Source organism: Salvelinus alpinus, chromosome 5 (assembly GCF_045679555.1).
Source record: "Salvelinus alpinus chromosome 5, SLU_Salpinus.1, whole genome shotgun sequence".
NCBI classification, from domain to species: Eukaryota; Metazoa; Chordata; class Actinopteri; order Salmoniformes; family Salmonidae; genus Salvelinus; species Salvelinus alpinus.
In genome coordinates this window covers 63,135,944-63,160,402 of record NC_092090.1, presented here as the reverse complement: position 1 = coordinate 63,160,402, position 24,459 = coordinate 63,135,944, and the positions used below count along the sequence as shown (strand labels likewise).

At 42.5% G+C, this 24,459-nt stretch overlaps 2 protein-coding genes across 2 annotated transcripts; both read right to left on the bottom strand.

Moving 5' to 3' along the window:
• Window positions 1-582: 582 nt before the first annotated feature.
• On the bottom strand, window positions 583-11,226 carry LOC139576464 (ELMO domain-containing protein 3-like). Its single transcript, XM_071402619.1, has 13 exons — window positions 11,151-11,226; window positions 9,901-10,408; window positions 8,896-8,967; window positions 8,029-8,103; window positions 7,329-7,398; window positions 6,855-6,917; window positions 6,641-6,729; window positions 6,398-6,521; window positions 6,190-6,312; window positions 5,932-6,062; window positions 5,649-5,725; window positions 5,372-5,499; window positions 583-5,243 (listed from the first exon to the last, which is right to left on the bottom strand). The coding sequence occupies exons 2-13, from the start codon at window positions 9,934-9,936 to the stop codon at window positions 5,005-5,007; spliced, it is 1,227 nt and encodes a 408-aa protein (XP_071258720.1). The 5' UTR covers window positions 9,937-10,408; window positions 11,151-11,226; the 3' UTR covers window positions 583-5,004.
• A 2,536-nt stretch (window positions 11,227-13,762) lies between these two features.
• Window positions 13,763-18,162, bottom strand: star (steroidogenic acute regulatory protein). The gene is made up of 7 exons (XM_071402618.1): window positions 17,907-18,162; window positions 17,515-17,622; window positions 17,261-17,391; window positions 16,916-17,074; window positions 16,443-16,627; window positions 16,192-16,285; window positions 13,763-14,635 (listed from the first exon to the last, which is right to left on the bottom strand). Exons 1-7 carry the CDS (start codon window positions 17,968-17,970, stop codon window positions 14,513-14,515), a joined length of 864 nt encoding a protein of 287 aa, XP_071258719.1. The 5' UTR covers window positions 17,971-18,162; the 3' UTR covers window positions 13,763-14,512.
• Window positions 18,163-24,459: the final 6,297 nt, after the last annotated feature.

Below are 24,459 nucleotides of genomic sequence, written 5' to 3'. Positions count from 1 at the left end.
AACATCAGCAGCCTCAGAGCGCAACTGGTCCTTGTTTGGGAACACACACACCAAAGCACGCAACAGGCTGACCAATACAAGGGTTGAAAAATTGGTGGACATCCGGGCAAATTTTAGGCTTTTGTGCCTGATGAGCCATCCTCAACAAGGTTGGAAAGTGACAGTGAAGATGAGGCCTCAAAGTCTGATGTTCAAGAGGTGGACATTGAGGAGGTCCAGGGTGAAGACATGGAAGCCTGAGAGGAAGACAACCAAAGCTTTAGTTGAGTCAACTCATTTAATGAAAGTTAAATTCGTAACCATTTTTTTATAATTTTATTTATTTTGGAAGGATTTAATCATTTGCAATTATGTATACTTATAAGGTAAAAGGTTTATGTTTGTCTCCATATGATATGGTAAATATACACGATGCAAAAAAACATCTACATTTAAATGGTATTAATATTAATTCCCATATATTCCCGTTAAGAAACAGAAAGTTTCCACCTCTGAATATTCCCCAAAATGTGCAACCCTAAATGGGGATCCTTAATAAATACAAAAATAATCACCGCAGCACAAAGAAAGAGAGCAAATAACTGTTTTCAATTGCATTTATTTAGGTTTCTCCATACATTTTACTGTACAACAGCACATATTTCTGAAATAACTCTCATTATAAAATAGGGCATCTACAATTAAGGTACAGTCATAAAATGCTTTCAGGGAAAAAAGACGACAAAAGCAACAGTAGAACACCTTCATATAAAGCGCAGGGGATTCAGGAAATGATTTGTTGTCGACAAAGCAGAGATTCAGACCACTCATTTCAGAGTACCTTGCATCCTGCTTAAGACCCATTTTCTCTTGGTTTTGAACTGAGATCTAACTGTTGAAAACAAAATATGACATAACTGGTGCAAATTTCAAGCCAAAACCTTGATTTAGGACTGCAAATCAAATTTGGAGAAGCAACACAATTCTTCTGTACGATCAGAAACGAATATCATTGTTATTTCTTTCCTGACATGGTCAAAGGTGGGAACAATCACTAATACACACAAGAAAGTGGATACCGTCAAAGCGACAAGTAAATTGGCTTATCATTAACATTGTCAACATCAGTAATGATTGTTCAAAAATCCATTAGAGTGGATCTGCAGTCAAGCTGAAAAAAAGCTATGTGGATCTAAGCATGTGGTTGGGCCTATAGTGGGCCTGTGTCATTTGAAATAAAGTACATAGACCTACCAGCTTCAGTGTTAGTTCACTAGTGTTTCAGGTGTGGAATATACATGCCATTTGACATCCAAGCTGTGTATGAGGGAGTGTGTATAACTAAGGAAAGAGAAAAGATACAATCTGCCATTATATGAAGTGAGAAGCCATTGTCCTTAACAGACATTCAAAGAAGAGAAAGAGAAGATCTGTCTGAAGTCTTGAGGTAAGCAATGTGTTTCAATAGAACGCCCTACTGACAATCATATAGTTACAATCACCTTCTGTACAAACTTCCTGATTCACACACTGAACTGAAACAAGTCCCTCTGCTAAAATAAAACAAAAAATAACAACTTTATGTGTATCTTCACGATCTGAAATACAGGTTCAGTTAAATTATTGACGGGGCGGCAGGTAGCCTAGTGGTTAGAGCGCTGGGCCAGTAACCCAAAGGTTTCTGGATCGAATCCCCGAGCTGACAAGGTAAAATTCTGTTGTTCTGCCCCTGAACAAGGCAGTTAACCCACTGTTCCCCGGTAGGCTGCCATTGTAAATAAGAATTTGTTCTTAACTGACTTGCCTTTTTAAATAAATAAAAAATATATAAAATTGACTTTAGTCCATTATTTCAGATTAAAGAGGGCTATGATGAGATTATGGCTACAAAGAGATATTGAGTAGAGCCCTGTTCCTTTAAGCCGGTTTGAAAACACAACACAGACAAGGCATAATATTCAGCCACCTAGCAACACTCACACTGTACACACCTCCAACATTCTAGAAGAGTGCAAATTTTGCTGATAAAAACCCCCACATACGCTTGGCAAAATAATGAGCACGAATTCCTTTAAAAAAAAAATAGGGGGTAATGTGCTTGGAAATAACCCAATAAAACAAGGTAGGCTATGTATAGGAGCTGATAATGTCCACATTTATAGATGTTTATATAATGTGTATACTTTAGAATGAGTTGAATGGTTTTGTGTTACCTCAAAGGAGATAACCCCTGACACAGTGATACATCCAATTTTATAGGCTTCCCTTAGAGGGTAACATGACATCCTCTGGGCGAGCAGACACAATAGAACCATCTGGAACACAAGCAGCATCCTACTCACAGAATGACATCACTGTAATTCTACAGTATGGTTCAATTGACCCCCTCCTACTTGTTCTGCTTTCAGAGCAGAAGACAAATATCATATTTAAGAACAAGCTACCGAAGATCTACAAGTACCTCAAAAACATTCATCCACTGAGTAGCTCCACTAATGAGATGTGTGTGTCTCTTGTAGAAGGGGGGGGGGGTGAATGTCCTATAGTAACAGCTTGAACACTCACTGACACTAAAGACTGTAAATGAGACATGACCAAGAGCAACAAATTCTACAAGGAAGGTAAAACAACAAGGATGCTATCGGATGCTACAGTACTAGTGCTACCTGAACATGCTACTGATTGAGACTGCAGAGCTACGCTCCCCTGCCATACTGTACCATTCCCCACAAACACAAGCACACACACCCTGAAATAAGGAAGGATTTCCCTCATCATACAACACTATTATTACTGATTATCCATGACAGAATTGGGATTGCATACGGTACACCTTCTTAGAGACACCCTTCACTGTTATCATCGCTATCAGCTTATCATTTAAAAGGAGTAAATCCTCCCAAATGTTTCTCATCATAACAATACCACGTTGTCTACGGACACCCTAACCTTTAGCTCATTCTAGATATCCATGAGATTAGCTAAATGTGTAATTTGTGTGCACTATTAGCCAGATAACCCACAGACGATTGCACTGGTCAAACAACTCCAGTTGGATGCTCTATAACGGAATGTAGGTAGAAAGCTTCCAGCAGACTTCAATCACTAGTCTGACTAAACCAGCCCACCAAACACACTCTGCTACTCCATGGCTAGTCAACTGTTGGCTTGACTGACCTGTCTAAATGCTCATCTCAAAATGAAACCATTTTTTATTATGTAATACACTACTTTTGACCAGAGAAACACAGGGCATATGATCGAAAGCAGAACATTATATAGGGACTGCTAAAACATTATATTTGAGACGAAGGCTAAATCCCAGTTCAGATACAACAGCCGACATGAGACGAGATAACAAGTAGCTAATTTTAGAACGTTGCACAACAGCTGACGAAAGGGACAATCAGATCAAGACGAGAAGCGCAGTTGACACCTTTTCCACAGTAACAGTGCCTCTTTATAATGACGTGATGAAACTTTGAAACGAAGTTGCCACTTGTAGCAAACGAGTGTCCTAAAATACATGCACCAGAAACAGGGTACACTTTATGAATTGTCAGATAAATACTGTATCAGCAAGCAATGCTAGCTACGTGCAGCAACAAAACTAGCTAATTGTCTGAACACAGAACGTTAGCGCACTTTTCTCTGATTTTTGTCTAAAGCTTTGACATGTAACTTAGAATCTTGGAAACTGCAGCCGACGACCTGAGACGTTCTAAAACGACACCGTTCATATCAAACAAACTTAGTTCTAAAACTCCTTAAAGGTAGACTCAGCGGTATGACGTAGATGCAGAAAGTAAACAGCATAGTGGGTAAATTTCCGCAACAACTTGACGCAATGAGGCTCAATTTCTCTGTTGTTTTGGTCCTGTGGCAGCCACACACCTGAAGCGAACCTGTGCGCATGCGCAGATAGTGGCTGTGGTGAGCGCGAAGTCTTGAAGTCGTTGCTGCACGTGGCAATGTCATTTCGCTGAGTTCACCTTTAAAGACAGTTGCTTCGCGTCTCATTATGTATTTGAACTGGGCTTAACAATTCTAACCCTCATCCTGAGTTTCTTAGCATAATAAGTTCCTCTCACTTTTATAAATACCATCAAGTACTATATCCATATAATATCATTTCATATACAGTATAATCTCATCTATTGTCATGACAGCTATCCCTTTGGAAAGGACTAAAATAGTTTTTAAATTATTAAAAAATATATCCCCCATACAATAGGGGGGCTCTGGGTCTATTCAACCTGCACTGGGAGATGGAGACAATAACCATCAGAGCCCACAGACCCACCACACACATAAGCCTGACTACACACACAAACACATTGCTCACTGTTCCAACTCCCTATAGCCAACACAGACCTTTACCTCCATACCCAGCACGCACACACAAACACACCCAGGCTTGGTTCTGCTGACAGTAGAAAACAGACATACACACTATGGCTTTCCAGATCTCTACTAGGGCCGTATAGACAGATCGGTGCCCTGGGGCTTGGCAGCTATTCAATAAACCAAGGGTGGGCATTCTTACTCTGCAGGCTTTGGCTCCAGCCAAGCTGAAACACACCTGATTCGACTTATCAACGCCTTGATTAAAGACTATGATTGGATGATTAGTAGAAGAATCAGGTGCGTCCTTGTATGGTAAAATTGCCTGTCCCTGCACTAGACCCAGAGAAAACGCTAATATTTCATTCACTCTCTCGTCCTCTTTAATGACATCTTCTATTCATCCACCAGTCCCATGTCTGTGATTTAGTGTTATCTGACCGCCACGCCATGTACTTCTGTTGGGAGGAAAGGGATCCCATACAAAATGATCTGAGAGCAGCTTTAAAGCATCAATGGGTATGTACCACAAAGTAGTGGGGTCAGGGTTTGGTGGGGTCCTCATTCTCTTTCTGTCTCACACACACACACAAACAGACACACACTCTCTCTTTCCAGCTCAGACTAGTCTAGCTGTACTCACATAGTCCTTCTCACTCTCAGTCTATCTCTCCCTATGTCTCAGATGAGCCTGGCCTCTCCCTCCATGTCTGGGGTCAGCTCACACACTCCAGTGAAGTGCATCTCCTTGCCCCTGGTTCCCTCAGACCTGGCCCCTCTCTCCCCCAGGCAGGGTGAGGGTTGCTGGGCCGTGGGGTCTGGGGAGGCCCGGGGGGCGCCGCCCGACTTTCTCTCCCTCAGGAAGACGTCAAGCCGACGCAGCATCTGCTTGGGGTTCTTTTTGGCAAACAGCTCCACTTCTGGAGGGGAGCAGAGACACAGTGGATGTCAAGGATGTGATTGTGTTACAAAGGGATGTTGTTAATAATGACATGATACTGAAACAACTGGGCTTTGTTAAGCCTTGGGTGAAAACACAGAGAGTTACCTTTGAGGACAAAGCCAGAGTCAGAGATAGTCTTCTGCTGGCTCTTCCAAAGCTGGTAGAGGTGCAGGAACGTGGCAACATAGAACTCATTCAACACCCCCACTACCTGCTGTCGCCGGTTACACTCCCTGGAAGACCACACACACAAAAGTGAGGACATCTTGTAAGCAAGTGACTAGGCTCTTGTGAGTTTCTGTCAAGCCAATGTGTCTGTCTGTCTGTCTGTCTGTCTGTCTGTCTGTCTGTCGGTCGTAGAGCAGCAGTGCAGGACACTTACTTGGAGAGGGCCTCTTCTCTGAGTGCATGCAGGGCGATACGGGTCATGTTGATGGACATCACACAGAACGGAAAGTTCTGGAGAAAGATTGGGCAGAAAGAGTAGAAACCAAAATGGGATATGTAAATAGAAAGACTATTCAAGTAGCCAGGCACACATTACATAGATGTCCCTACTTGCCTTAACCTGAATAGTTTGTGTGTGTGTGTGTGTGTGTGTGTGTGTGTGTGTGTGTGTGTGTGTGTGTGTGTGTGTGTGTGTACCTGTGTGTGTGTGTGTGTACCTGTGTGGGGTGTTGGGACAGCTTGTAGATGTCTCTGGCTAGAGGCAGAGTCTCAGGGTCCATCACCAGGTACAGGGTGTGCATCAGCCCCAGGAAACCTGTACCACGCAGGTCTGTGGCTGGGTCCGTACCTACACACAGACACTCATCATTTCAGTGTTTTGTTCATTTCTTCATAGCAATATAATCTTATCACACTTTTCATCTCAGTGTGAGAGCGGCATCTAATGAAGTATAGATGCAGAAGACGTCTCTCACCTTGAAAGCCCACATTCTCCCAGTGGGTGCCGAACCGAGGACAGTCCTGCTTGCTGCCTGTCAGCCTCTTATAGATGGTCTGTAGAACACGCATGTGTACAGCCTGACTGTTATCCAAAGAACCTACAGAGAGGAACACACACACAATCAGCCTCTTATCGTCTGCAAAACGTCTCTCCCGCTCTCTCATTAAAACACACACACTTACACTGTGCGATGGCGAAGACCAGGTCCCTCTCCTCCAGTAGTTCTCGGTGAATTCGCGGCGGGCCGAACAGGAAGTGTGTGATAGCGGCCACACCCGTCCTACGGATGGTGGGCTGGATGTTCTTCTACAGAGAGAGAGAGATAAGGGACAAAAAGCAAACTGACATTTTTTTCGTAATGATGAGAGTGAGACTCTACAATGCAGTCCTAAAACCCCCAGACACAGAAAGACCCACATTCTTACCAGCACCTCGCCAAGGTCTGTGGTCTGGAAGTGCTGCAACGCCTCATTAAAGGAGATGAGAGGAGTAGGACTGGACTCCTCACTGACCACTGGAGACACACAGGACAATAACACACTTCAACAGATTCGTATACAACTCAGAATGGAGGAGTAATACGTCACAGCTTTCAGGCAGCCAGGGAATAGGTAGATGTTGCTCCTAACAACAACTCACCTGGTTGGATACTCTCTAGAGCCTCCCACTCCTCTCGAGCCTGCTCCACCTCTGCACTCTCCTCTGCAAACACACACATACACACTGTTGAGAAACAAATCCATCACACACACACACACACACACACACACACACACACACACACACACACACACACACACACACACACACACACACACACACACACACACACACACACACACACACACACACACACACACACACACACACACACACACAGGTGAGGAGTAATCGTTCAGTCATGGTGCTATGGTCCCACCACCTCTCCAGTTAATTTTCAATCTGAACGACACCTTCTCCCCCTCTACGCCATGACACCCTCATTTCATACCCTGCCCCTCCTCCTCTTCTTCATCCTTCCACCCTCCCATAGTCTGCTAGGGTTGCCTGGTAGCTAGGATACATGGTTGTTCCTTTGGGAAGAGGGGCCACTGTGAGTGTATTGTGTCTTACCTTCAGTCTTGGGTTGTTCTCCTCCTGTAGCCAGGGACTGCAGAAGGCCATTCTGCTTCAGAGCTGAAATCTAGACAAATCACAAAAACATTAAGGACACCCGCTCCTTCCATGACATAGACTGACCAGGTGAATGCAGATGAAAGCTATGATCCATTACCGACTTGTTAAATCCACTTGAAATCATGAAGGGGTGACAGGATAAAGAAGGATTTTTTTAAGCCTTGAGACAATTGAGGCATGGAATGTGTATGTGTGCCATTCAGAGGGTGAATGGGCAAGACAAAAGATTTAAGTGCCTTTGAACAGGGTATGGTAGTAGGTGCCAGGTGCACCAGTTTGTGTCAAGAACTGCAACGCTGCTGGGTTTTTCACGCTGAACTGTTTCCCCGTGTGTATCAAGAATGGTCCAACAGCCAAAGGACATCCAGCGAACTTGACAACTGTGGAAAGCATTGGAGTCAACATGGGCCAGCATCTCTATGGAACGCTTTAGACACCTTATAGTCTAAGCCCGACGAAATTAGTCTGTTCTGAAGGCAAAAGCAGGGGGTGCAACTAAATATTAGGAAGGTTTTCCTAATGTTTGGTATACTCAGTGTATCTGTAAACACACCATAAAAAAAAAAAAGAACAACAGTGGGGTCGGTTCCCTTTCCTGTAATGTCTTTGACATGAGGTCCAGTATAGAGCAACTCACTGGCAGAGACTTGAGCAGTGAACTGCCATTGGCGTGCCCTTTGACACTATGACCTGGAGTCAGTCCATTAATCACCTGGGAATACAGAAACACAACAGGTTACACAATGCCAGTGGTGGAAAGTACTTAGGTAAAAATACTTAAAAGTACTAAAGTCGTTCTTTTGGGGTATCTATACTTTACTTTGCTATTTATTTATTTTTTACAACTTTTACTTTCACTTCACTACATTCCTAAAGAAAACAATATACTTTTTACTCTATTCATTTTCCCTGAAATCAAAAATACTCGTTACATTTTGAGTGCTTGGCAGGACAGGAAAAAGGTCCAATTCACGCACTTCTCAAGATAACATCCCTGGTCATACCTATTGCCTCCTATCTGGCGGACTCACTAAACACAAATGCGTTGTTTGTAAATTATATCTGAGTGGTGGAGTGTGCCCCTGGCTATCCGTAAATAAATAAAAAACAAGAAAATGGTGCTGTCTGGTTTGCTTAATATAAGACATTTGAAATGATTTAATGCTTACTTTCACTTCTGATTCTTCAGTATATTTTAGAAATTACATTTACTTTTGATACTTAAGTATATTTAAAGCCAAGTACTTTTAGACTTTTACTCAAGTAGTATTTTACTGGGTGACTTTCACTTGAGTCATTTTCTATTAAGGTATCTTTACTTTTACTCAAGTATGACAATTGGGTACTTTTTCCACCACTGCACAATGCAACATAGAACAGCAGGACCAACAAGCTACCAGTCTATACTGATGATAACAGAAGAGGTATACAGAAATTCCTGCTTAATAAAAATGTTTAAACAAACATCTCTGAAAGGGAACCTATGGTTGGTTGTTGTACTCACAGGTTTGTGGTTAGAGTGGCCATTGGTTAGCTCCTCTGTCTCTTTACATTCATGGGACACACCATTCAGACCCTGAGAGGAGGGGGACAGACCGAGAGGCATCATCAGACACAGCCAGGGTAGCATATAAGAACAGGAAGAAAGGGGGCAGGAACATCTCTGTGGAATGAGATGCAGCTAAGGATCAGGTGGTTGCCCTCTCACCTGACCTGGGGTGTATTTATTAGTCTGATTCCATTGCAAAACGTTTGGTCGGTTGCTAAATGTTTTGCGACTTAAAACGTTTACTCCAAACCGAAAACGTTTTGCTACGAAAACGAGTTTCTCTATTGGACAGATTCTGGTAGGTCCCTCCCCATTTCGTTCCGTTTGTGTCCATTTGGTTCCTATAGTAAATGGAATCCGTTGCAAAACAGAGACCAAACGTTTTGCAACAGAATCCAAATAATGAATCCACCCCTGGCAGGATGGTACAGTGCCAGTGCAGACAGCAGAGAAAGAGAACTGTTAGGCTACTTTGTGGTGGAAACCTTTTATTTCCCCATGTGAACACTTTAGAGGGGAAGCTGCTTCATTACTTCCTCCTCCACTCACTAACACAATGGGGATTAAAAACAGGAGGGAGAGATGGAAATTCAGCTAAGCACCACACATTTCACGGTCAATAGTCAGAAAAACTGTCTAATGGATGTGTCTACAGTACTATAAGGTTGTACCTTCAGGCAAATAGATCTGTTAGTGCAGCAAGTCTCATGGTGCAATCTGATTGAATACCACCACACCCACATTGTCTAACCCTGTGATGGTATCACGCAGACAGTATACAGTTAACATGTGTACAGAACAGGCCATAAGGTCAAAATGTTGATTTGGAACTTGACTGATGTCTGTTGACTGATACTGTTCCATTTCATTGTATACAGCTGATGCGACTCTTAATCACATAGTTTACCCACAGTTTAAACTACTTCAAAAGGTTAGACTATTCAAGGTTAAAACACCTACCTCCGTGTGTGATGTGACACCGCTGTCCTCTTCCATGGCATGAGTGTGTGAGACTATGTATGTGTGAGTGGGTAATCCCTGTTCTTTAAAGCCTAATTTCTCAGACTAAGGCGGCCAAAAGTGCTATTGGGAAGACCCTCATGTTGTCTGTTGTGTCCCTTTCCACAACTACTGCTTTTCAAACTTCTCCTTCCTTCCTCTCTCTTGGTCCAGACTAGAGTCAACAGGTTGATCTCATTGAATTCAATTGTTGTGCATCCTGCCCCATTAGAGGGGCTGCAGGGCTGGGTATGGACACTGCTGGTCTGGTATGGCCTCTTTCTTTCCCAGCCGCTTCATTGCTTTGACACTCAATGTTGGCACCTCACATCCACGATGTAACAATGTTCAAACCCAGGTGGGGCGAGTCTTGAAGCCTTGCAGAGTTGGAGTGGGCCTTCTCCTTGACAGGATCTAACCAATAGGGGGCACTCATGCCATGCTATGTCAAACTGGTTGTCATGGATATCTGCAATTTGGGGCAGAAAAATAAGGTGGGTAACTAGCTAGCTTGCTCACAAATAAAATGTCAAAAGCATAATAATTATTAATGAACACAAACTGATCAATTGTCTATTTCAAATTATCTTTGGAAAAAGTATCCAAACCAAACTCATTGAATGATTAGCTAACGTTAGCTAGCTACAGTACATAACTAGAACCGTTATTATGCTGTCAAACTAGGCTCACCAAATGGTAACGTGATACCGAAGACCCACTCACAGCCTACACAAAAAATCAAAAAACTTCAATATACAATCTGAAACGTGATTAACGTTACCGGTAACTTAACTGAGAACATTAGCTAACTACCGGTACGTTAGCAAGCTAGCTACGTGAGCTGACAGGCTACTGCTAGCTAGTCTAACTTACTGTACATTCAGTTAGCACTGGCTAGCTATCTACATCATGAATGCGTTTTTTTGTTGCATAACATTTGTGCTCAGAAGACAGTCAATATCAGTGGCTCTGAAGTACTGTCATCCAGCAAGCTAACATTAGCTAGCTAACTCTAAATCTAAGCTAAGTTAGCCTAGTTAGCAAGCTAAATATTTTTTCACAAGCCAACCACTAGTTTAACTACTCGCCTTCTGGAAACTGTCAAAACATTTTCGGATTTGTTTTATTTCTCTCTATTTCTTAAACATTCATCTCACAGCAGCGATTATCTATATAATAGTTAAATATGGTTTAATACAGTTTATTTTTACCTCAGTTTCACTCCCTCCAATCTCAGTTTCCCTTCCCCCTTTCCACAGTTAACTTCAAGTGCATTCTGGGAATTGTGGTTTCCTGCCCTGCCTAAACTGCCTATGCTGGACGGTTCCTTTTCGATTACGTCATGGCTAAAGCAAAGCCAGTGATACATTTCCCAGAATGGACCTTGATTGTACTGGACACTGCAAATCGATGGTATAGTAAAATGTTTATGGTAATATAAACACGTGTATATAACCACAATGCACCTGTCCCGTAAAGTGGCCTGAAAAATGGTATGTGTAGGTGTGCGCTGAGGCCATGATTGTGATCGGATGCTGTACAGGTCAGAGGAGGTCAGAATGATGTGAACTTACTCACTGTACTCTATACCTTTGTTGACGCAAATAATACGTTTACGACTCTAATTTCATGTCTTCACGGTCCATCCCTCAAACCCCCATAGAGACATCTGGCATTTAACACAAACTGACATATTTGACCGCTCTGCATTGGTTTCCCATTGGCACAGATCTAGAGTCAGGTTAACCACACCCAATCACAAAACTGTCCAGCACCTGGACCAGGGCACATTTTATTCATTGGTTGACTGCACATTCACATGCTCTTCCGCTTTTAAATTTGAAGGGGGAAAAAATACCTAAAATGAGAAGTTAAACATTGCGCCAAAACATTACGATTTGCGCTACATGCGGTTAGTTCACCAGTGTGTTTACAGTTATCCAATGGTGTAGGGGTAGGAAAGCAGTTATTGGTAGGAAAGCAGTTATTCCTGGTGACTGGCTGTCCCTGGCTGTGGTCAGCTCGCAGGGCTCGGCATGGACATGTACTCTGAGAAATAACAGCTCTCTGACCAGATCCCCCTGGGCACACCACCTATGTAAACCTTTGACATCATTGTGGTAGAACATGTGTGGGCTGGGGTGACGTACAGTAGGTAGTTAGACTGGTGCTCTCCATCCCATCCAGCATCAGGGTTAGCCGGCCTGGCGGCCACAGAGCAGATCTGGGGCATGAGGACTATATTGCAGTCGAGGACATAGTTTATGTATTTTCAAAAGAGGGAATTGAACCATGGTTGTCATCTTGGTCAAGTATTGTATTTGATATTTCGATTGTTTGTTTTGTCTATTTTGTTTGGTTACTTCACTTATCTTCACTTTATGGCTGTATTTTGAGGTTATATATTCCCTTCCCCCTTTACCCTTAACATATGTTTGTGATAGTGTCTCTTATTCTCTTCCCATGTATTAGGTATAGACCAAGGCCTTGGAGTGCCTTAAACATTTATTCTACTGTAAAGGATTTCATGCAAACTTCAATTATTATGCCTCAGAACACAGTTCCAATACATTTATTTTTCCATAACAGAAACCCACCTTCTTAACTATTCACAATCCTCAAATAATTTGTATGCAACAGCCAACGTTGTTGCTATGAGTTTAATTGCCTAAGAAGTGTAGGTTAAAATGTTTACAATTTATACTTTAAACAGCTGCCAAGAATATACCAATGTTAGTTATGACAGTCACCACAGGAGGTTGGTGGCACCTTTATTGGGGAGTACGGGCAAGTGGTAATGGCTGGAGTGGAATTAGTGGAATGGTATGAAATACTGTACATCAAACACATGGTTTCCATGTGTTTAATGCCATTCCATTTGCTCAGTTCCAGCCATTATTATGAGCCGCCCTCTCTTCAGCAGCCTCCACTGACAGTCACTGCTCTGTAATGCTCATGTTAGATTTAGCTCATTACCTCAATGTTAGCTGTTACTCAAATTCGGAACATTTCCTTTCCATTTCCATAAAATGTATATCTTCATCCAAATGAAATTATTTTGTTGGCCTTACTCTCAAAGATTTTGATTTAGGCAAGTGCGGCGTGCTGTGCTGTGACGTGTGCATCTGTAATCCTAGAAGACGCTGACTTCTATTAAAGAAAAAGCCTGTCTCTCTGACAAATATGAACCCCCCTTTTTCACCCCTGAAACCCATTTTCCCTCAGAGCGCACACCATATCCTAGAAAAGTACAGAACTTTCTGGAACAATTACAACTATAAATCATAGGAAAATGTTACAAGGACAATAACAGAGGGCAGACTTCCCCTTTGGCGTGAGTTGTGCTGTTGACTTCATCCCGGGGAATGTACTGCAGGCCCAGGCCAAGGCTCACAGTGCTGTAGAGTCCTTCACACACATGTGAATGGTCAAACACCTGCTTGCCCTGGCAAACACAACAGCCAAATCCATCTAAGACAGGAAAATATTTTATGAACTAAACTTTGTGGTTAAAAAATACCTTTTGAATTCCTCTCCTCAGTTGAAATGGAATATTTACGTAATGATTGTGAGGACTTGAGACGGTTCGCTTGTTTGAGTTTTTCTGTGATGTTCTTGTCATATTTGGTTGTATTCGTTTTGTGTTCAGATGTGTAATAATTTGGTATTTTTCAGTTGCGGCATATTAAATGATTTTAATGACTGACGATATATAAATATTGATCATGTTTGAGTGGTATGCCTAAAATGTTTTATTTGTAAGTGCTTTTCCCCATTTTGTCAAGCGAGATAGTAATAGAAGAATAATCCTTGTACATTTTAATGATGTTGAAATCATTTATTCACTTGGCAGTCATCCTAACCCAGTGTAATGCAATGACATTGTTCTACAATAAATATAATATTGAAATAAAAGTGCACATTTCACATTGAGAGTGCAATAACAATGTAATTACCAGTGCCATGGCTGGATAAAAAGTGACTTGGGTGGTTATTGTGCCGTAGAGACACTATACAGACTTGTGGGAATGTGTGTATGTTTTGAGAAGAAGGTGTGTGAAGGGGGGCTCACAGGTTGCATCTAGTCTTAAGTATCCTCTCCTAGGGCTATGATTACACAAGCAGACAAATTCGGATCTTTCGTTTCACAAACTGGTCTTTTGACCAATCAGATCAGCTCTGAAAAATAGCTGATATGAAAAGATCTGATGTGATTGGTCAAAAGACCAATTAGAAGGGAAAATATCCGAATTGGGCTGCCTGTGTAAACGCAGCCCTAGTCTCTCCCCTTCATCTGGACTGGTGTGTGAACAGGTTAGGTGTATAGGAGAGAAGGAAAGGACATGAGGAGAGTAAGCCACTTTAGACTGTTAATGCATCCAGAGTTCAAAAGAAGAAGGTTTCACTCAATTGTACTGAAATTCTGTCCTAAGAACTCAAGAGAGTAGTTAGAATTTGATTATCTTGGAGTGCCTTTGATGGAGAAAGTGGCAAAGATGACTGGGCGGAGCTGTCCATTTGGTGGCCTGCCATTGGTGTACACACTAATCGAAAGGTCAAAGGGCATGGTGTGTCAGCATGCTGGTGCCATCTCCTTGGAAACACTGTTGTCGGCCATCCTTTGTCTCAGGTGGTTGGCAAAGTCCACCTGTGTCTGAGAGAGTACTTTGTTTATGATGGTCTTTGGGATCCAACCCTGTGAGAGAGCGAGACAGGGTGAAACAGGAAGAGAGAACATGATAAGAAACAACAATTAAGTGTCCTCAATGCAACCATCATCAACCACAACCTTAGGCAGTAATCAGTAGCATCTGATTATAACAACACAGGTATATCACATTTAACAGAAATCACTCATTATGATTAAAGGCCAAACAATATATATGGGTCCATTAGTTCCAGAAAGGATCTTCTGATCTTCTTGACCCTAACCAGTTAGGCTTCAAGACTAGTCACTAAACCGAGACTGCTCTTCTCTGTGTCACGGAGGCTCTCCACACTGCCAAAGCTTTCTCTCTCTCTCCTCTGTTCTCACCCTCCTAGATTATCAGTTGCCTTCAACACCGTGAACCATCAGATCCTCCTCTCCACCCTCTCAGGGCTGGTCGTCTCTGCACATTCTAATATTGCATCCTACCTGACAGGCCTCTCCTACCAGGTGACGTGGAGAGGATCTGTGTCTGTGTCACTACTGGTGTCCCCAAGGGCTCGGTTCTAGGCCCTCTTCTCTCTATACACCAAGTCACTAGGCTACGTCATATCCTCACATGGACTCTACTGTCATTGCTATGCGGATGACACTTAACTACTTTTCACCTTCCCCCCCTTCTGACACCCAGGTGGCGACACACATCACTGCGTGCCTGACAGATATCTCAACTTGGATGTCGGCCCACCACCTCAAGCTCAACCTCGACAAGACGGAACTGCTCTTCCTCCCAGGGAAGGCCTGCCCGCTCAAAGACCGCTCTATCACAGTTGACCACTCCACTGTGTTGCCCTCCCAGAGTGCAAAGAACCTTAGTGTGACCCTGGACAATACCCTGTCATTCTCTGCAAATATCAAAGCAGTTACCCGCTCCTGCAGGTGCATGCTCTACAACATCCGTAGAGTACAACCCTACCTCACACAGGAAGTGGCGGAGGTCATAATCCAGGCACGTGTCCTCTCCCCTCTGGACTACTGCAACTCGCTGTTGCCTGGGCTCCCCGCTTGTGCCATCAAACCCCTGCAACTTATCCAGAACACTGCAGCCCGCCTGGTTTTCAACCATCCCAAGTTCTCTGATGTCACCACGCCTCTCCTCACACTCCACTAGCTTCCAGTCGAAGCTTGCATCCACTACCAGACCATGGTGCTTACCTACAGAACTGCAAGAGGAACTGCCCCTCCCTACCTTCAGGATATGCTTAAACCCTACACCCCAACCCGAGGACTCCGTTCTGCTACCTCAGGTCTCTTGGCCCTCCCACCCCTACGGGAGGGCTGCTCCCCCCCCCAGCACTCGCACTCTACTCTACATTATTGATGAAAAATGTACTTTCTATGCCTGGGATATGTGGTTGTCCCACCTAGCTATCTTAAGATGAATGCACTAACTGTAAGTCACTCTGGATAAGAGCATCTGCTAAATTACTAAAATGTCAAATGTCAAATTCTGAAAATGCTTTTTGCAGAGGGTGTCAAACCAGATAGCTACAGTTGTATCTGTCTGACCCTAGTGATAAGATGCAGGTTAATGGCCTCCATACCTTTAAATCTATGCTTAACAACCAGGTGAACTTGGTCTTGTTGGGGTCATCGGCACTGGGCCGCATCACTATACATGTTGGTCCGTTCTCTGCCCTGAAAAAGTCAACAATAGTGTGTAGAACATTCATGTTAGCATATGTTGGAGTCCAACACAATATTCAAATAATTGTTTTATATGGTGTATTGTTAGTGACTTATAGCCTCCATCCATCCATCTTTCCATCCATCCCTTGAGTCTAAATTAGCCTACCTAACAACTCCCCTCTGTTCGGGCATGGTGGGGTGCTGAGTGGACATGCCGGCAAGGAAGCACGTGGACCCCCGGCGCTTGGCACAGCGAACACTAACGAAGTCCCGCGGCCCCACCACGTTACCAGGCGTGGGTCCCGACACCTCGTGGGTCACCATGGTCTCCTGACCTATCTTCTGGAGGATCTAAAGGGGGGAGGAGAGGAAGAAAAATGGAGGAAGAGAGAGAGAGAAAAGGAGAGGAGAGAGTCAAAAACCTCTGTATATTCTTCAATGAGAGAATGCACATTGGGGCTCTTACATTGAACAAAACAACCCAGAGTATAAGACTTCTAGTCAATCCATGCAATCTGTGTACACATGAGCCAATTCCTCTTAATGTTTTGTATTGTTGTTGCGTTATATATGCGATTTAGCAGAACCTTTTATCCAAAGCGACTTACAATGCCTTGTTTATAAAGTTGATTGTCCCACCTTGACCTCTTTGACGTTAGGGTTCCAGTCTCCCATCTGCTCCATGTTGCCCACCAGCTCCCCATAGAGGTTATCAGAGCGCTGGTCCAACAGCACCTCCAGCTTAAACACCTTCCCCACGTCAGGTAACACCTTACTCAGCACCTTGTCTCCATTTGCCTGGGATCATGGGACCAGATAATTAAAACTCATAGAACTGCAAGAATAAACATCAACCTTAAACAACAACCTTTTATATTGCAATTCCAAAAAGATAAACGTCTGTAATTACTACATTGAATAGGTGAAGAAGGGAATTTCAGTGTGCCAGCCCTCCTGTCTTTGGCACTATATCTCTATACTCACAGCAATGATCTCAGTGGTCCATCCATCCTGATCGCCGAGGATGCTGATAGACTTCTGCAGCGCCTCCTCTCCCTGCTTCACATATGACACCTCCGCCTCATTGTAGCCCTGCTCCTCCTCGATCCGCGAGCCTGGAGCACAGCACAGACAGACATTATAAGTAGAGTTAGAATAGACTTCCCTTTTGGGTATTTGTGAACGAAAGAAAGAAAAACAAGTAAGAAGTGTGTTCTGAGTGGAGGGTGTGGACTTACTGAGCAGTGAGCTCCTGCGGCGGACATGGCTGATCCAGCTGCTAGGGTTGGGGCCTGCTAGCATGTTCAACTCATGGTGAATGGCCACCATCGCATTCTTCCTCAAACCTGGGACAAGGAGAATGGGAGAATAAAGTAGATAAGAACAGTGTTATAAAAAGCAGTAGAGGAATCTACAATACATAAAATTGTTAGTACAAAAGTCAGTACAATTTGAACATTTTTAGTACCATAATTTTTTGTAAATATTATTGCTAAACCAAATTATTAAATAGATTTCTTGTTAGCTAACGATCCACAACTGAAAATTACAGTTTCAGACCATACCATGGCCACAGGGCCACAAGGCTATGAAACCCTAGAGAATCATTCACAAACTGTCTCTCACTAACCTGTCATGTTCCTCATATGTCTGTAGGAGATGCCAGCGCACAGTTTGAAAGTTGCAGGCAACATTTTGTATCAATTTAGTGTTTAGTTTCTGAGTGAAATAGATATTGCTAAAATATAAAAGATATAAACGAGAGGACCCGTTTAGATTGTCGATTTTGTTCTTGGTGTCTCAAAGAGAGAAATAGAGAATCCTAGAACTGTAAAACAGAGAGGACCAGTATGGTTGTGTTGTCGAGAGGATTTTTGATTCTGTCTGTGGGAGTTGCAGTATGTGTGTCTATATAAGCATGGAGCAAGGCCGTGATGCTGTCAGCTCGGAGATAAACACACACATCATCCCGACGTTCTAATGACCCTGTGGCCAAGGATACCTCTTGGACAAGCTGAGAATGTCTCCAAGCTCTAATAAACATTGTGTCAGATAACATCCAGTGCTCAGGCACACTGCACCACACACACGCATACGCACACACACACACACACACACACACACACACACACACACACACACACACACACACACACACACACACACACACACACACACACACACACACACACACACACACACACACACACACACACACACACACACACAGTCCCTCACACATACAGACAGACTGACAGACAGACGCCAGTCAGCGGAGAAGGACCAGTAACAGTCACATCCGCTCACACTCCCAAGGTCCCTCACAGCCAAATCACTGTATGAAACACTGTATGAAATGGAATGTATGAAATAAACAGTTTTTACTGGATGTTTGCTGGACAGAATATTCTGGCAACAGTATGTGTTGAAACCACCTTTATGGTAAGTATGATCCCATCTTTAACAATATGATATGATCTAAGCAGAGCATGGTGCTCTGACACTAAGAGATATTGGACATCTTTAGCTTGGTAGAAGTTGACTCTGTCCTCATACAGTGCATGGGTAATTCCACCAATTATGGGCCTTTTGAGAAGTGTAACTTTGTTGTAAAACAAACTTTGTATATATACAGTACCAGTCAAGTTTGGACACACCTACTCATTCAAGGGGTTTTCTTTATTTTTACTATTTTCCACATTGTAGAATAATAGTGAAGACATCAAACCTATGAAGTACACATATGGAATCATGTATTAACCAAAAATTAACCCTTTGCCTTGATGACTGCTTTGCACACTCTTGGCATTCTCTCAACCAGATTCATGAGGTAGTCACCTGGAATGCATTTCAATTAACAGGTGTGCATTGTTAAAAGTTCATTTGTGGAATTTCTTTCCTTCTTAATGCGTTTGAGCCAATCAGTTGTGTTGTTACAAGGTAGGGGGTATACAGAAGATACCCCTATTTGGTAAAATACCAAGTCCATATAATGGCAAGAACAGTTCAAATAAGCAAAGAGAAATGACAGTCCTTCATTACTTAAAGACATGTCAGTCAATCCAGAAAACTTCAAGAACTTTGAACATTTCTTGTGCAGTCGCAAAAACCATCAAGCGCTATGATGAAACTGGCTCTCATGAGGACCGCCACAGGAAAGGAAGACCCAGAGTTACCTCTGCTGCAGAGGATAAGTTCATTAGAGTTACCAGCCTCAGAAATTGCAGCCCAAATAAATGCTTCACTGAGTTCAAGTAACACAAACATCTCAACATCAACTATTCAGAGGAGACTGCGTGAATCAGGCCTTCATGGTCGAATTGCTGCAAAGAAACCACTACTAAAGGACATCAATAATAAGAAGAGACTTGCTTGGGCCAAGAAACATGAGAAATGTACATTAGACCGGAGGAAATCTATCCTTTGGTCTGATGAGTCCAAATTTGAGATTTTTGGTTCCAACCGCCGTGTCTTTGTGAGACGTAGGGTAGGTGAACGGATGATCTCTGCATGTGTGGTTCCCAACAGGAAGCATGGAGGAGGAGGTGTGAGGATGTGGGGGTGCTTTGCTGGTGACACTGTCAGTGATTTATTTAGAATTCAAGGCACACTTAACCAGCATGGCTACCACAGCATTCTGCAGCGATACGCCATCCCATCTGGTTTGGGATTAGTGGGACTATCATTTGTTTTTCAACAGGACAATGACCCAACACACCACTAGGCTTTGTAAGGGCTATTTGACCAAGAAGGAGAGTGATGGAGTGCTGCATCAGATGACCTGACCTCCACAATCACCCGACCTCAACCCAATTGAGATGATTTGGGATAAGTTGGACTGCAGAGGGAAGTAAACGCAGCCAACAAGTGCTGAGCATATGTGGGAACTCCTTCAAGACTAGTGGGAAAGCATTCCAGGTGAAGCTGGCTGAGAGAATGCCAAGAGTGTGCAAAGCTGTCAAAGGGTGGCCACTTTGAAGAATCTAAAATCTAAAATAGATTTTGATTTGTTTAACACCTTTTTTTGTTTACTACATGATTCCATATACATGTTATTTCATAGGTTTGATGTCATCACTATTATTCTACAATGCAGAAAATAGTAAAAATAAAGAAAAACCCTTGAATGAGTAGGTGTGTCCAAACTTTTGACTGGTACTGTACATTCATCAAAACTAAATGATACTGTCAAAATTGCAAATACATTAATCAAAAGAACACGACTGTCTGCAAAAATATTAACACAAACATATTTATCTATTGAGTCTAAGCTGACAAAAAGACTGTCTGTCTTTTAAAAAATCCCAGTAGATCAATATATTTTATTTGCTGTCACCAAATCACTATCAAATTGTGCAGAATTTTTGCTATTACTCTCCTTTTATGCATATTTTCCTTTAAAAAATGTCATACACATCAAATACAATATTGTTCATTTTTTTAAAGAAAACGGAAAATAAACATATTTTGTGCAGAATTAATTCACTTGTATCATCACAATCCAATTCCGTGTATTCAATACACAGGCTGGTCTGCTCATAGGTTTGTAGTTTTCCATCGGCAAGTAGAAACACAATCCCCAATAGAAATAAGCAAAGATGAATTTATAGGTCTCAATCCACACCAAAGCAAAGCTCTGTAATTGAAGGTCAAAATGTTGGAGATGATGACTTAAAAGTAATTAAAGTTACGTAGAAGTAAATTCATTTAATTCTCTGCATGTCCGCAATGTTGTAAGAAATCATAAAAATTTCACGGTCTCGTTAACTTAGATCTGTACCTATATTGTACCTTACTACTGATAAAAACATTTACAATGTGCAGTAGAATTTACTGATTACCAGAAACAGTGAACACATTTGCAACCTTTACGTGTTGATATTCTGTGAACGAAACACTTTACAATAAATGTTGTATTCGTTGATGACAATTGTATTTCAAGTTTTGCAAAAGTGGGTCTAAGATATGCAATCCAGGTACAAAAGCAAGAGAATTCTGCAGATTGTATTTAAGTATTTGATCATTGTTGTTAGGAACATTTAACCACAGTTCCCCAAAAAAATACACATTTGAGAAAAACTGTAATAAAATACATGTTTTCCCATCTCAAGAGGTTAAATAAATAGAAATACTATTGTAAGTGCCTATTAACTACCAAATAAAGTAACAGGGTTGACCGTAACAGGGTTGACTACTTCATCTTTAATCATCCATAAATCTTGGAATGGAAGCTTGTTGTGTGCAACAGGGAGGGGCAATTGAATGTTAAATAATTTATAGCCTGTCTAGCTATGGGTAGCAGAGTTGACTTACTTGACCTGCTCAGTTTTCCACCACAAAACACCCAAAAATTGCCAAAAAGAGTAGAACCAGTTCACCTGCATTTACAATTTGATTTGACTATTAGATGTTCAATATTTCTTTTGAATAGAAAAAAAGGAATAGTTTCAACAGCGAGACTTCAGTTCACGTAATAGGGTTGACCTAATTAAAATGAGGGACAGGGTTTTTTCCCGCCTCAAAATGAATCACTAATTACATTAAATAAATAATAATCTACAGAAATGACTTGGTCAAAGCAACAAAATAACTAAGACTTTACAATGATGAATGTTGGGGTTGAGTGGGTTAAAATCTTCCTAAAAGTCACAGAGAATGCACAGAGGGACGTGTCAAAATTCGGAATTATGGCACCAAAGCACATGTCTCACGGGCAACCTCATGTAAAGTGTAAAACTGACCTGATCCTGAAAATGTGCCCTATAGCCTACCAGATATGCTGCAGTGTATGTAGCGTATCTCACAATGCAAATGTACAAATAATTCCAGTATCATGGTACAAAACGGACCAGCCAAATGTCCATGTCTGTGGGGTTGTGTAACCCTCTGGAAGGTGTCCATCCTTTTACTGTAGCTGTGACTGTGGGTTGCTAAACCACTGACTGTCGCTGTGGTAACAAACTATTACTCAAGGAGTCTTACATGCTTTTTTAGCCTTGCTTTCTGAGTCCAACCAAAACCCAAATTATCTTACGAAAATATTGCTCCAATGACTTGCGTGTCAAACTAGGCAGAGAAAGTCAACATTGTTCAAGACCATTGCAACAGCATTCATATCACTAGAGCATAATAGAACAAGCATTCTGAACTGAAAAGTCAATAAAAAGTGCCATGGAAAAAAGAGAACAGGTCATAAATAATGAGTGGCCTTAACCTGAAACCCCTTGTCCCTCTGGCTGCATTGATTTATATCTTGGGCCTTAGGGCCTTATCATGGCTGAGTTCTGAAATAAAAAATGGAACACAGAACTCAAGGTTACTTTTGTAATGCCGGTTCTGTGATAACATGAGTGAGATGTATCACATATGGGAAATCGTCTTAGTGCATTTCACTATAGGAAGTAACCAATCACACAGCATCTGTCAGAGACAGACAGGTCAAGTGGCGAAAAAGGTGGGCCCCTCCCTATAAGGTGCCACTCACCCGCCCACCGGTCATTCTCAGGCATGTCTCTCTTCCTTGCGCTCTGCTTCATGGAGGGACAAGTGGTGAGATATCTCACTCATATTATCAGAGAACCGGAGTTACGAAAGTAACCTTGAGTTCTCTTGCAAATACTTGTTTTGATGTATCACATATGGGATATGGCCAACTACCGTATCGCAGACATGCTCTCCAAAGTCAAGGTAGTCGTCCAACCGTACCATCCCTCGGAGGCTCTGACACTGAGGACAGTATGCACCAACAAAGGTGTAGTGACATCGTCGTGTAAAAACCTCATAAAATGTATGAGGTCAACATGCCACATCACAAATCTCCTATGAAGAGATGCCTTTGAACAGTGCCCAAGAGGTAGCCAAACCTATGGTGGAACGAGCCCTCAGGCCCTCGAGGGCTTTAACCATTGCTATTATAGGTCAATATAATCCAATACAAAGCTCAACAAGCGTACTGGACACAAACAGTGGAGATGCACTTCTACAATTAGAAAATTGTCACTGACCTTAGGCATGAAGGCAGGGTTAGATAATAACATATCTTGATAACCCCGGGGCTAACTGTAGGCACGAATGGTGAACTGACAGTGCGTGCAGCTCACTCGTTTTGCAGCGTAAGGGCAATTAGTAAAGTAGTTTGAAAAAAGGAGAGATATTTAATCTCCACACTTTTCAGTGACTCAAAAAAGGCTGCTGTGAAAAAGCCTCAAGCACAATAGACAAGTGCCAAGATGAACCAAAGGCTTCGAGACTGGACGTAAGCGAAGCGCACCCTTCGTAATATGATATGACAAAGGGTGCTACCCTACTGTGTAGATGTCAAGGCCTATAATTATAGGCCAAAATAATGGCTAAATAAACCTTTGCAGTGGAGGAAAAAACTACCTCGTGTCAAAAGGTCCTGGATGGAGCCTCAAACATGTCACTTGCACATTAAGCGTGTAGAAGTGGCTCTAGGCACTCTGGATAGCCTCAATGACATTGAGTGGTAAGCCTGTTGCATTCAGAGTCGTCCTCTCACTGGTCAGACCTAGAGGGCCGTGGTTACTGGGTGAGAGTGGGAAGTATCTTAGCTCGCTTGGGTCATACAGATCCCTGTGTAGGACTCGTTGTAAAGCCAGAGAGGGATCTCTCAAATCAAATAAAATCAAATGTATTTATATAGCCCTTCTTACATCAATCAAGTTTATTTTTTATATAGCCCTTCGTACATCAGCTAATATCTCGAAGTGCTGTACAGAAACCCAGCCTAAAACCCCAAACAGCAAGCAATGCAGATGTAGAAGCACGGTGGCTATGAAAAACTCCCTAGAAAGGCCAAAACCTAGGAAGAAACCTAGAGAGGAACCAGGCTATGATGGGTGGCCAGTCCTCTTCTGGCTGTACCGGGTGGAGATTATAACAGAACATGGCCAAGATGTTCAAATGTTCATAAATGATCAGCATGGTCAAATAATAATAATAATCACAGTAGTTGTCGAGGGTGCAACAAGTCAGCACCTCAGGAGTAAATGTCAGTTGGCTTTTCATAGCCGATCATTAAGAATATCTCTACCGCTCCTGCTGTCTCTAGAGAGTTTAAAACAGCAGGTCTGGGACAGGTAGCACGTCCGGTGAACAGGTCTGGGTTCCATAGCCACAGGCAGAACAGTTGAAACTGGGGCAGCAGCACGGCCAGGTGGACT

Bases quoted from the DNA above. Each gene is read 5' to 3' on its own strand.
- LOC139576464 (XM_071402619.1), bottom strand. From the start codon at position 9,936: ATGGAAGAGGACAGCGGTGTCACATCACACACGGAG. The intron at 8,104-8,895 runs GTGAGTACAACA...CTGTATTCCCAG, and splicing joins GCCACTCTAACCACAAACCT to GTGATTAATGGACTGACTCC. The intron at 5,726-5,931 runs GTACACACACAC...ATCTTTCTCCAG, and splicing joins TGTCCCAACACCCCACACAG to AACTTTCCGTTCTGTGTGAT.
- star (XM_071402618.1), bottom strand. From the start codon at position 17,970: ATGTTGCCTGCAACTTTCAAACTGTGCGCTGGCATCTCCTACAGACAT. The intron at 17,392-17,514 runs GTAAGTCCACAC...GCTGTGCTCCAG, and splicing joins CCGCAGGAGCTCACTGCTCA to GCTCGCGGATCGAGGAGGAG. The intron at 16,628-16,915 runs GTGGGACAATCA...TCCCCCCTTTAG, and splicing joins CTAACGTCAAAGAGGTCAAG to ATCCTCCAGAAGATAGGTCA.